The 13,163-nt window shown below is 35.2% G+C and overlaps 1 protein-coding gene across 2 annotated transcripts in view; it reads right to left on the bottom strand.

Moving 5' to 3' along the window:
* Positions 1–13,163, bottom strand: part of cnksr2b (connector enhancer of kinase suppressor of Ras 2b) — a 38,035-nt gene that overhangs the window by 7,351 nt on the left and 17,521 nt on the right. The window contains exons 4-14 of one of the 2 annotated variants that reach the window (XM_058758166.1): positions 11,423–11,528; positions 8,152–8,193; positions 7,398–7,517; positions 6,148–6,207; positions 5,928–5,996; positions 4,929–5,075; positions 2,853–2,986; positions 1,712–1,902; positions 1,398–1,487; positions 589–794; positions 416–467 (exon numbers count right to left, since the gene is read on the bottom strand). In XM_058758166.1, coding sequence (XP_058614149.1) covers positions 416–467; positions 589–794; positions 1,398–1,487; positions 1,712–1,902; positions 2,853–2,986; positions 4,929–5,075; positions 5,928–5,996; positions 6,148–6,207; positions 7,398–7,517; positions 8,152–8,193; positions 11,423–11,528 — 1,217 coding nt within the window. The remainder of the gene's footprint in view (positions 1–415; positions 468–588; positions 795–1,397; positions 1,488–1,711; positions 1,903–2,852; positions 2,987–4,928; positions 5,076–5,927; positions 5,997–6,147; positions 6,208–7,397; positions 7,518–8,151; positions 8,194–11,422; positions 11,529–13,163) is intronic. The other variant, XM_058758167.1, reaches the window with a different exon arrangement.

Genomic DNA, 13,163 nt, shown 5'->3' with positions numbered 1-13,163 from the left:
TTACATAACATACTTTACATTTATAAATAAAATGTGTACAGTATGTATGTATGTATATCTTTTGAACTTTCTATCTATCTTGTAATCATTTACTAATTTTGTCAAAAATACTTTACTGAAATATATTAGAAATAGATTGCTTTATTCTGCCTAATTTCTGCTTTAAAAAGAAATATATTTGAGATAGATTATCTGAAAGCAAAACCTACTGAACACAAATGTCTTATTTCTCATTTGAAGAATGACTAAATATCATTTCTTGGAAAAAAACACAAAAATAATTTGATTAAAATTTAATGTGCCAAGCAATTTAATTTAATAACTACATGCCAGACAGAGATCCAGATCTGAAATGTTTACCAGAAAGTTTTCTTTGCCTGCAAATACTAGCAGAATTTAACATTCGGCATCTTACCTCTTAACTTTACTTTCTTTGACCGGGAAAGCATGGACGATCGATCAAATGTCTGAAAGATAGTAAATAAATACAAATAGATAGTAAATAAAATCATTTCATGCTGCATCCCTTAATCTTAAATGATTTATACATTAATACAGTAATTTATTCATTGTCTTCAGTACACTCACAAGATAGACAGATGAGGTTTCAGATGTGGGTGTGGCCAGCGAGTCCTGCTGCAGCATGTCCATCTGAAGGGTGGGGACTAGGGCATAGTGGGCGGGGCTTCCACCTTTCTCACTCTTCCTTCTACTACGCCGACTGCTGCGACGTCCAGTGTGGTACTCCTCTGTTCCCGCCTTGTCCTCACTCACATATCGCAGCAGGGAGTTTTCTGTTAATAAACATGTGGGATTATGAAACTACAGTATGCTGATTGTAAAATAGGACAAAGCACATTTTCAATGAACTGTCTGTTTTTAAAATTTAATAGAGCAGTTTTGATTCTTCCTTTTAAATAATGTAATGGTTAGAGTTGAAATCGAATTATTCAGGGATCTCATGATCAAAGAATATGGCTGAAAGATGCTGTGTTGCACATGTACAAATTTGATATAAATTCTGCCAGCGTGACTAAAGAAAGCATTCTCTCTGCTCCCACTCCTTCAGCAACAGAGCCTGGCCTCAACCAATGAGAAGCCAGCATCTTGGCAAGACCTCTATGTTGGAGTTACCATGGCAATGCAAAACCAAAAAATCCCAAAATCTCAAACAAAGAGCCAGCGAGATACTGGCAGACCGATCCCAGCACAAATTAGGTAAATATAGGGGAGATGGGGACAATCTGAGCGCAATGTCCAAAGACTTTAAAATGTGCCAACATTAGTGGTCAGGGCTAAAGTGATTACATTTTTGGTTCAGTGTAACCTGAGGAAAAGATATCAAAACGACATCCTCCTCAATCTATCCACCCACATACAAACACACACATACACACCTCTTCTGATCTCTTTCTTCAGCTTGGCGGGATCTTCATAGTCTCCAACCCAGTTATATTCTACAGGCATAGAAATAGGCCTCAGCCGCCCTAGTACACAAGCACAGAGAAATCGAAAACAAAATTAAATAATCCTTTACAACACCATACACATTCTGGGCCAGGAGTAGAAGATTAAGTGTAGCTTGATTGTTATGTTTACAATGACTTATGGCCAATTTAATGTAATATACTTCTTTGTATACAGTATATACTGTGTTGCAGATAAAAACAGCCTGGAAAGACTGAATATCATCATGTATGAAAGCATGTACCATATGTAGGAGTGCTGTCCCTGCGTACGGGTGGAGGGCCCTGATTCTGATCATACTCGTAACAGTACAGGACCGCATCCTCATCCAGCAGTGGGAATCGCCTCCGGCACTCCTGATCCAGGTAGGAGTTGGGCGAATCAGAACCCTTAGCGGCCTGCTGGCAGTTGCTGGTCAGATTTCCCATGTCATCTCTGCGTAATGGTAAGAGAAATCTATTATAATCTTCTATACCACAATTCTTGAATGTGAACTAGATTTTGACCATTCCTAAAGAAAAATGGATTCCGGTGCAAACATCACCACCACAGTGTTATAATGCAGTTAGTGTTTTTGCTAATTGGTTCAACCAAAAGGATCCACCTCCAAATGGTGTTATGATATTTTGCTCTGTATGGCTTCAATTGAAAAAGTCTATCATCAAAAGTCTAATTTTTTTTTTTAAATATTAAAAATGTTATTAAGCAGGCATGAAACAAATTAATTAAAAGTGACAGTAAAGACTTTTAAAATGTTAATTGTTAATTTGAACTTCTATTTATCAAAGAATCCTGGAAATGAATGCATCACGGTTTCCACAAAAATATTAAGGAGCACAACTGTTTTTAACATTGATAATAATAAGGAATGTTTCTTGAGCATCAAATCAGCATTTTACTGTAGAGTGATTACCGAAGAATTATGTGACACTGAAGAGTGGAGAAATTGCTGCTGAAAATTCAGCTTTGGATCACAGGAATGAATTACATTGTAAAATATATTCAAATTAGTGCTGTCAAACGATTAATCGCATTCAAAATACATGTGTGTGTACATGTATTATATACATGTATTATATACATAATAAATATATACAGTACACACACATATATTTTGTAAACAAAACCTTTATTTTGGATGCGATTAATCGTGATTAATCATTTGACAGCACTAATTCAAACAGAAAACAGTTATTTTAAATGAGATTATTTCATAATATTACTTTTTAACTTTTTGATCAAATTAATTACTTGGTGAGCATCAGACATTTCTTTCAATTTTTTTTGAAAACTTTTGTACTGTCCTCAAAATGTGCACATTGAGGTGTTTCATACATAGTCATACATATATATAGTGTGCATCTGTGTATATTGTAATACTGTACCTGGGTGTGTATGGCTCGTCTGGGGGAGGGGGGATGTAGAGGTCCTGTAGAGCGCAGCTGTCCCGTCTGGATGGGGTGCTGAGGGTGCTGGACGGTGTGGCCACACTGCTGCTGGGGCTGGGAGGGATGATGGGCTAAAAATCAGTGGTAAAGTTAGATTTAGCATTTCCAACATCCTTTAGGAAAGTTGTTCAAATATGCTTTTGTTTAGGCCATTTTCAAAAGTGTACTTGTTGGTAAAGAGTGCTTTCATTATTCATCATTTCATAGCAGGTAAATTTCTCCATTTCACACTGATATGTGAAATACATATGGTACATGATAATTACTAAATAAAATAAATTAAAAAAATAAGTCAACAATAAATATATACAGAGCTGGGTAGATCACTTACAAATTGTTTTCAGTTACTGATTCCAAATTACATGACAAAAATTGTAGTTAGTAACGTAATCCATTACATTACACATTTTACTTTTAGATTACTTTTGACCTAACTCATTTCTCACATTGATTTAAATAGGATAATCTTGTACCATACCGTAAAATAAAAAGAGTAAGAAATGTTTTTTTTCTATTCATTGTAATTAACAACACAAAGTTAATTTATCAAATATTACATTACGTCAACATTACGTAGATTACGTCAATGTTTCCCAAACTGGGGTTTGTAAAGGAACTGCAGGAGGGTTGTAAGTTTAATGACAAGCTAATAATTAATTAAATAAAAAAATAAAAAATAAAAATGAATAATTTTAAAATAACATTCATCAAAATAAAACACAAAGATTTAATATTTTATTTGTTTACCTGCATGTCATATGACCGTTAACCAATGTCACAGAACTTTGAACGTGCAAATGTAACACTTAATTATTAAAATATTTATTTTAAAATCTCAGGGTAAATATATTAAATATAATTCAATATAATATAAAATTAAATATATTAGGGAAAAGAGGTTCAGATGACAAAAAAATAAAAAAATAAATTTGGGAAAGCCTGCATTACATGTAAATAAGAAATAATTTGAGCATTTTAAAGTGTTTGAAAGACAAAAGCCTTCCAGAGCCATAGTAATACATAGTCAAATAACCCACTGAGTGATAATTCAAATAAAAAGTAATTTATCAGTAGTTGATGCAATGCTGAAACACTTCTTAAACTTGAAATGATTTTTATTGTGTAGCCGCCTGACTAATGACTGGTCTTTGTGTGAATGTCCACAAAACTGGAAAACTTTTTAAAAGATAAAAAAAGAGGAATTAGGGAAGATCAATAAATTATGAATATGTAATCAATAAAAAAGTAACTGTAGTCTGATTACGAGTAAAATGTAATTTAATCTAATTACAAGTACTTCATTTTTGGAATCTAATTACATAATCCAGATTACATATATTCAATTACTACCCAGCTCTGATAATATATATTAATTTCCCTAGAAATGAAGCACTCATCCCAATGGCAGAATAATCTGACCATTGTGTGTCTGTGGAAAAAGCCAAAAAACAAAACAAAAACAAAAAAACCAGCATCGCAGAGGTGTTCCGTCATGCTGATTCTGTTCCTCTTGCTTTTATGTATTCAAGACACAAAACAGTCTGTAACGGCTTTTGTTCTGCCTAAATAAAATGCCTTCTCAGTGTCTTCTACTTTGCTGTTGTCATGACAATCAGCGTATCTTGTTTGCTGTCAGCTGTGCAATCGAAACGTCAAAGAGGAAATAAATATGTGCAATTTATATACTGCACAGTCAAGCGTCTAAAATGACATTCCACATTTTCCTCTCAGGGCCACAGTAAAGCTTCCTGATGTGCCGGGGCTTCAGTGGAGCAGGAGAGGAGATTGAGGAAGGAGGGATAAGCACCAGATTAGAGGTAAAAAAGATGAAAGAGAAAATAGGGAGGTTGGTGGGTGGGGGAAGAGTGGAGCGAAGATTTGCCATGCAATCTAGTTGGTCAAAGCCCTAAGGGAGGGGAAGAGTGCTCTTAATGCTGCTAAAAAAAGAACAGGCACAGATTTGGGGACTACACCACGGCATATCATCAATTCACACACACGTCCCATCAGTACCTGCAGGGCGAGGGGCTTCCATCTCATGTTCTTAAGTAAGGCTGGGGCTGACGTGAGAGTGCTCTGAGGTCGTTTCTTCAGCGTGAGGGTCACACCCGCAGGATTGCTACGTAAAGAGTTAACCAGGTTCTTCAGCTGCCAGCCCACCTACGCAGTCAAACACCTCATATTATGTTCACCTCATAACACAATCAGAAAAGAATTCAAAACATACCAGCATTATATTGTCTTGTTAACAGGGTCATTCTTCAAGTTCTCACCATATACTGCATTTCTTAGTATATTAGTTAAATCATTAAACAAGATGGAAAACTTTACACATTACTATTCAAAAGTTTGGGGTCAGTGAGATTTTTTAACAAGAAGTCAGTTATGCTCAACAAGGCTGCAATTATTTGGTGAAAATTACAGTAAAAACAGTAATATTGTGAAATATTATTATACTGTAAAATAAATTATGTCTATATATTTTCCTATTTAATTTATTCCTGTGATGGCAAAACTGAATTTTTGCAGTCATTACTCGAGTAAATTCGTTATCCTAATATGCTGATTTGGTGCTCAAGAATTGTATTATTATCAATGTTGAAACCAGTTGTGCTGCTTAATAATGTCCTCACTACCCTTCTGGGCCTTGAACCTGTCAGTTACATTGCTGTCTATGCAGGGTCAGAAAGCTCTCGGATTTCATCAAAAATATCTTAATTTGTGTTCTGAAGATGAACAAAGGTCTTACGGGTTTGGAACGACATGAGGGGGAGTAATTGACAGGCTATTTAAATATAAATTTAAATTTTTTAAACTAACAAACAACTATCATCCTCCAGGTAGTAACATCATTTTTGGTGGGAAAATAACAGCATACTATCAGACGACTTCAATTTCACATATATTTCATATAATGTCAATTTCAGGTCAATCCTTCATTGACCAATAGGAATGATCCAGCCATATTATCAGTTATAGGGTAAAATTATTGTGTGCAGTAGATACACTCACCACTGTCTGATAATTGACCTGTATGACCTCATCACCAGCATGGATTTTCTTACAGCGGTCAGCTAGCGACTGAGAGAGAAAGAGGGAGGAAGCTATTGGATTACACATGGCAAAACACACAATTTGTATTAGTTTTTATGATTACATTTCCTTTCTTCAGCTGAACTGTCCATGCATGTCATATTGAGATTGTACTGAAAGATTGACAATGGCCACTCACTCCCTCTGTAGTGCCCGTTATGACATGTAGGCCATCGTAGGTTGATTTGATGTACATGCCCTAGGGCAAGGAGAAAGACACTTTAGAGCCATTGCCTGAAAATATCGGACACATACTGGGAAAACACTGAAAGAAGCATGCTGACATGACATGCAAGCACAAATCCTCTCTGACACAGTCTCATAAAGCAGAGATATAGGGGGAGAGAAAGAGAGAGGGTGTGTGTGAATGTTTATTTTTATCTTTATTCAGGCTTATGTTACTGCCCGAAGCTCATACAAACACATCTACCAGAATACCATCATCAACTGCAGATGGGGTGAATCCCATCCATCCATCCATCCATCTGTCTATCCATCTATCCATCCATCCATCAGTCTGTCTATCAATCCATCCATCCATCCATCCATCTATCTATCCATCTATCCATCCATCCATCAGTCTGTCTATCAATCCATCCATCTGTCTATCCATCTATCCATCCATCCATCGATCTGTCTATCAATCCATCCATCCGTCTGTCTATACATCTATCCATCCATCCATCTGTCTATCCATCTATCCATCCATCCATCTGTCTATCCATCTATCCATCCATCCATCCATCCATCCATCAGTCTGTCTATCAATCCATCCATCCATTCATCCATCCGTCTGTCTATCCATCCATCCGTCCATCCATTCATCCATCTATCCATCCATCCGTCTGTCTGTCTATCTATCCATCCATCCATCCGTCTGTCCATCTATCCATCCATCCGTCTGTCTATCCATCCATCCATCCGTCTGTCCATCTCTCCATCTATCCATCCATCCATCCATCCATCCATCCATCCATCAATTTATCTGTCAATCAATCTATCTATCAGTCTTTAAGAATTAAAAAGAAGATCAATTTTTAGTAATTAATATTTATAATTAATTGTACTGAATTAATGCGTTAAATTGGTCTTTATGATATATTTATCACCATCTTAAAGTCATTTTGATATTTTACAAACAAATCTTTTGTAAATATTCTTTAAATTTAGCAAATCTACATATTTCTGTACAAAACTATTCGTAGTTTTTTTTTTATATATATATATAAACTATTATAAAAAATATTTGGATAAATTGATAAATATAAAAAACAATGCCCAGCATATCTCAGAACTCTTTTAACACTGTTTAAAAACATCTAGCTTGAAATCTCTTGAAGTCTGAACATAAGGAGGAGAGATGAGAAATACAGGAATCCAGATACCCACCAGTCCCTCTGTGGACCTTATGTTGTCCAGCTGCACCACTTCCAGATGGGCGGCCTGAGACACCATGGGGTCCGAAGAGAGGGAAATGATGTGGTCACACACACCTGACAGTGTCTTACACTGAGGACAGAGAGAAAAGAGAAAAGTGAGAAAAGTTTAATAATTTTACATATCTTGACCAAGAGAGGCACAGAAAATGCTGCTGATGGGCTACAATATGATGATGATTTTGTTGCATGTTCACCATGCCTCTTCATAAACACCATCTGCGCTGAGACCGAGTGTCGCCAGGATGCACCTTATTATAATCTAATCATGTGAACAGGAAGGTCTCATAAGCATAATTCTCTATGATCTTGCTGTCTTCTTTGAATTGATCCATCCAATCACGATTCTCCCTCAATCTGCTGCTGGTGACTAATCAGTGAAGGTGTTCCTGGTGTTGCAAGCGGAAACTCTCTCTCTCTCTCTCTCTCGCTGTGTACTCTCAGATGAAATGTGGCCTGTCCTGGTATTTATAGCAGAGAGCCAGCTGTACCCTGACTGACACTGCAGCACGGGCTAGACTCCACGAATCTACTGTGAATTTATTTCTCTCACACTCACCTCAGACACACACACACACACACACACACACACTCGCTCTCTTTTTCTCACTTCGACGCAGATTTCTATTTTTGAACAGAGGAGCTAGATAAGGAGTTTTATGTAAATGAATCAAGAGGTTGTGTGAAAATATAAATGTCACTCTTACCACATGCAGTATCTTATTTTCTGTCTCATACACTGTGCCGTCCTAAAACGCAAGAAGAGAAAATATCATCTTACAAATTTTATTTCAATACCAGCACTTACAGTCTCATTATTGAAAGACTAGACATATAATTGAAACTTCCTAATACATTTCATTCATAACACAAACAAAAAATACTGTAGTTCTTAATCTTAATAGTTTTCCAGTAAAAAATATATATAATAATATAACATAATACATATTGTCTTAAAATATTAACTTTTAAGACAATTAATAATGTTGATTAAATATTTTAATAGTCAATCAAAGTACATCAAAATACAGTATATGGGCACAGAGAGGCAAACAAATCTAATAATAAATAATAAATGTACATTTTGCATGTTCAGAAGTGAGCTGCCCTGTCATGCAAAAATGTAAACAGGTTTGTGTAAGTAAATTGCTCAGTGCAAAGAAAGAGAAGTAATGGGAACCTGGTATTTCTTTTTTCATGTGTCTAATAGACATGAACAAGTTCTTTGAAAAACATCTATGACCTTTGAAACATGTCTAGTCTTCATGCTCTATGTTGACTATGGTTTCACTAATAATAAACATACATTTGCATAAAGCATCCATATTTGCCCTTGCCCATGTTGATTAGAGTATAGAAAACTGGAAAAGTAACATTTAGAACAAATAAAAATGCACGATTAAGTTGCGATTAATAACGAGTTAACTCATGACAATTATGCAATTAATCGTGATTAAATATTTTAACCTATTGACAGCCCTAATATATATATATATATATATATATATATATATATATATATATATATATATCTAAAATTTTATATTAAGAATATACTGCATATTATTTATATAATATACTGTATATTATTTGTTAATTGTTAATCTTCTTCCATTGCAATTGTAAATATTTTAAAGATAGATAGATAGATAGATAGATAGAGTTTCATTTTAAGCATATATTAATTGTGAATTGTTAAGCTGAATTGTTAAATTGCTAAATTACATTCGCTTTATGCTTAAAAGAACAAAATAATTCTGAATAAAACTTAATTCAACATAAATGCTCTAAAAACAAGCCTCCTGATGCAATTATGCTTTAATCTTTAAATATTTTTACTGGAAAACAAAAAAAAAAAAACTATTTGTAGTGTTATATAATACTAAATGATTATATAATGCTTTATAGTTAATGTGCATTCATGTCATGTCTTGAAACTTTGATTAATATACATTCAAATTTGAATAATCAGACCTATTACATAATATTTGCTAATGGCATATCAACAAAAGTTATAAAATACATCCCAGTTATGCGATACGAGCAAATTATATCATTTCTGCTCTAATGGGTAAACACAGTTTTGGGATATCTCAGATGGGAAGCTGAGCCTTGCTTGCAGGACACTGGGAGAAAAAGATTTGTTTGCTGGAATAGAGTCTTGCACCTAACTGAAATAGCCAAAGGCAGCGTTCTCTGTCTTAAGCAGACAGCTGAGGAGAAGATGAGTCATCCTCCCACACTGAACCTGGTGCAATGCTTTTCCACTTCCTCCTCTCATTTCCTTATTTCCTCCACTCTCCATCACTCTGCTTAACGGTAGTCTAATTTCCAGCCTGTGGGTGAAGGAGCTCGGGGAGCTCGAATGGCCGCACGCATGATTAATGTTAAACATATTGGGAATCTCCTTCAGCACGCAACCTACACAGCAGGCTGATTCAAAAGAGAGTAAATAAAGCTGAGCTAATACATCAGTGTTTAATTAAGAGAGAAGAATTTTATGTTAAGTTTGAATTTGTGAAAGGCCCTTCAGAGTGAAGATGAAACAATATGAGACTTGCAAGCTGTGGCATTTTCACACAGACAGACTCATTTCACAGCAAATATCATTAAGAGCAAATTCTTCAGGCCTTCATATTTCTGTATTTCATATGTTCTGGGACACATCGCTTTTCTCCCACCTGGGACAGTCTGTCCTCGCCCTCAATGGCCCATGCCAGAGCAGCACTATTTCAATCCAGGACAGAAAATTGAGAGGGAGAAAAAACATCCATGGCCTCCTTCTAAAGAACCTTCTGCCCTAGAAACTTTACCCTGCTTTCCAAGCATCCTCAAAAAGAGATTTCAGTCCTAGAGTGCTAAAATACGGCGTGACACAGGTGAGGGTGAAATGAAGAAAATAGACTAGGTCAGACTTTTGACTTTCGCATTTCATTTGATGGATATGAGATTTAAAGGGACAGTTCACCCAAAAAATTAAAATTTTGTCATAATTTTCTTGCCTTCATGTCATTCTGACCGCCACAATAAACATCAATCCCAACAACCCTCAGCAAGTTAAGGCTATAGTTTTAAACAGTACGAAATTAAAAACAAACACATTGTAAAAATAATACTACTAATAATGACAAAGTAAATAATAATAATAAAATGTATTGATGTATATGTATTCGTGCTGTCAAACGATTAATCGCATCCAAAATAAAACATTTTGTTTACATAATATATGTGTGTGTACCAGTGGCGGTGCTATGCCCGGGCTTGATATATTAATATACACAGTACACACACATATTATGTAAACAAAAACTTTTATTTTGGATGCGATTAATTGTTTGATAGCACTAATATGTATATGATAGGTATTTGATATCTAGGTATCTATACACATGCATATTTGTGTGTATAATTAACTAAACAGTAGACATTATCATTATATATAAATAGTTACCCCTACATCTATACAGTATATACACATATAAAGGTAACTATCTAATATATATATATATTAGTGCTGTCAAGCGATTAATCGCGATTAATCACATCGCAAATAAAAGTTTAATGTTTACATAATATATGTGTGTGTACTGTGTATATTTATTATGTATATATAACATTTACATGTATTTATATGTATATATTTATATTATTTATATAACAGATAAATATATTAATATAAACATACCATATTTGTCTTAAATATTAACATGTATGTGTTTGTATTTATATATACATAATAAATATACACAGTACACACATACTCTATATTATGTGAACAAAAACTTTTATTTTGGATGTGATTAATCGCGGTTAATCGTTTGACAGCACTAATATATATACGTAATGGAAGAAAGAAAATAATACAGGTCTGATATGACATGGGAGTAAATGAAGGACAATATTTTAATTTTGGGATGAACTATTCCTTAAAAAACACATAAAAGTGTTATGTAATAATCTGAGTGTTTGAGTCCATACCTGCTGAACTATTGTGGTCAACTCCAGACACAGCTGAATCACATTATTCCTGGTCATGGAATAGTCTGCCACGGCAGCGAACGGAGACCTGATGAAGAAGTAACACCTGCCATTAACCATTAGATCACTTCTAATCACAACCACATTTTGTGTCTAACCTTCCTTTGTCTTGCTGCACTGCCAAATGTGTCTAATTCAGGCAATGCAGGACATTCAGGATAAGGAATGAGAGCTTTAAGGAGGTGACCCAAGAAAGATGTGGAGAGGGAGGGAGATGAAGATTAACAAAAACAGAGAGAGACAGACAGAGCTGAAAGCGAGAGTAGAGAGAGGATTTCTCGCTCCAATGCACTAATTCACAGAGGCTCGGGCGGCAGGAGGAAGCTCTGCTCACGTGCTCCATCATACAGACTGCAAAGATCACTGTCTTTCTATTATCATGAAAGTCTTTAATTTAGACCAAGATGCTTCCTTTTGTGGCCATAATAACTGATAGAGCGCTGAATTTTCATCTTATTTTCTAAACATGTTACAAGCATATTATTATTACGGCATATATCTTTAAATATACTACATGTATATAGTATATATTTATTAAACACAATACACAGGGCTCAACAGTAAAGAACAATCAGGCCTGGCCTAATTTTATTTCAAATAAATGCTGTTTTTTAGCTTTCTATTCATTAAAGAATCCTGATAAAATATCATAATTCCACAAAAATATTAGGCCAGCTGTTTTCAGCACTGTTTCTAGGAAATGTTCCTTGAGCACAAATCAGCATATTAAAATGATTCCTGAAGGATCATGTAATGCTGAAGAGTGGAGTAATGGCAGCTGAAAATTCAGCTTTGTAATCACAAGAATAAACTACATTTTAAAATATATTCAAATATAATATATATATACTGTATATATATATATGTATATATATGTTTTATGCTTTATTTCATCATAAATTCCAACAAAAATGTATATTACAAAAAATATTTTTAACATAACAAACATACATGATCAGTACTATACAAGTGTGGATGTCTTCTTTCAATGTGTTTCATGACACATTGTAATAAATGGTGCAATCAACAAGTTCTGCTTATAGTTTCAGTCAACAGCTTAATTTGTTTTATTTCAGTTCACATGAAACTTGTATGTGAACACTCCAAATGAACCATATCAGATATCTACAACACATGCAGTGTGACTGGCCCAAGACATCAACCAGCAGAAGAAATAATCAACTAGTTGACTAGATGGTGCAAACAGTAATACAGAAATCTTCTCTACAGAAGAAAGCACAAGGGCATCGTTTATCTTAATGAGTGCACTGAGCGCACATATCTGACTCCAGGGTTCCTATCTTACACTTTATAATAAGACTGTAACAAACGAAAGTCGATCACCCAGGACTGCACTCCTGCTGTCATTCTGTCTGGAGAGAATAAATGAGGGAGACCCAGAGGCCAGGAATAATCTAGAGAGATACAGCAGCAGATTAATTGCACTCTGGAATTATGAGTGTGCGGTTAGACAGGAGACTTGGCGTACTGCACTAACGAGGAGGCGTGGCCAACGAGAGCTTCAGCTGATGAAGGAATTAACGCGACCTCGCGCACACACTTGAGAGATAAAGAGAAGCGCTTAGCAGGCACGCTGGCCGCTTTCAGGGCCAGCTCCTCCGAAACCGAAGAGACTTACGTAAGCTCTTTACTCATCTTTTGTTTGTCAGCTGATTGCTCA

The sequence above is a fragment of the Onychostoma macrolepis genome, chromosome 21 (genome assembly GCF_012432095.1).
Source record: "Onychostoma macrolepis isolate SWU-2019 chromosome 21, ASM1243209v1, whole genome shotgun sequence".
Classification (NCBI taxonomy): Eukaryota; Metazoa; Chordata; class Actinopteri; order Cypriniformes; family Cyprinidae; genus Onychostoma; species Onychostoma macrolepis.
Note: the sequence above shows the minus strand (reverse complement) of the source record. Positions and strands in the feature narration are given on the sequence as shown.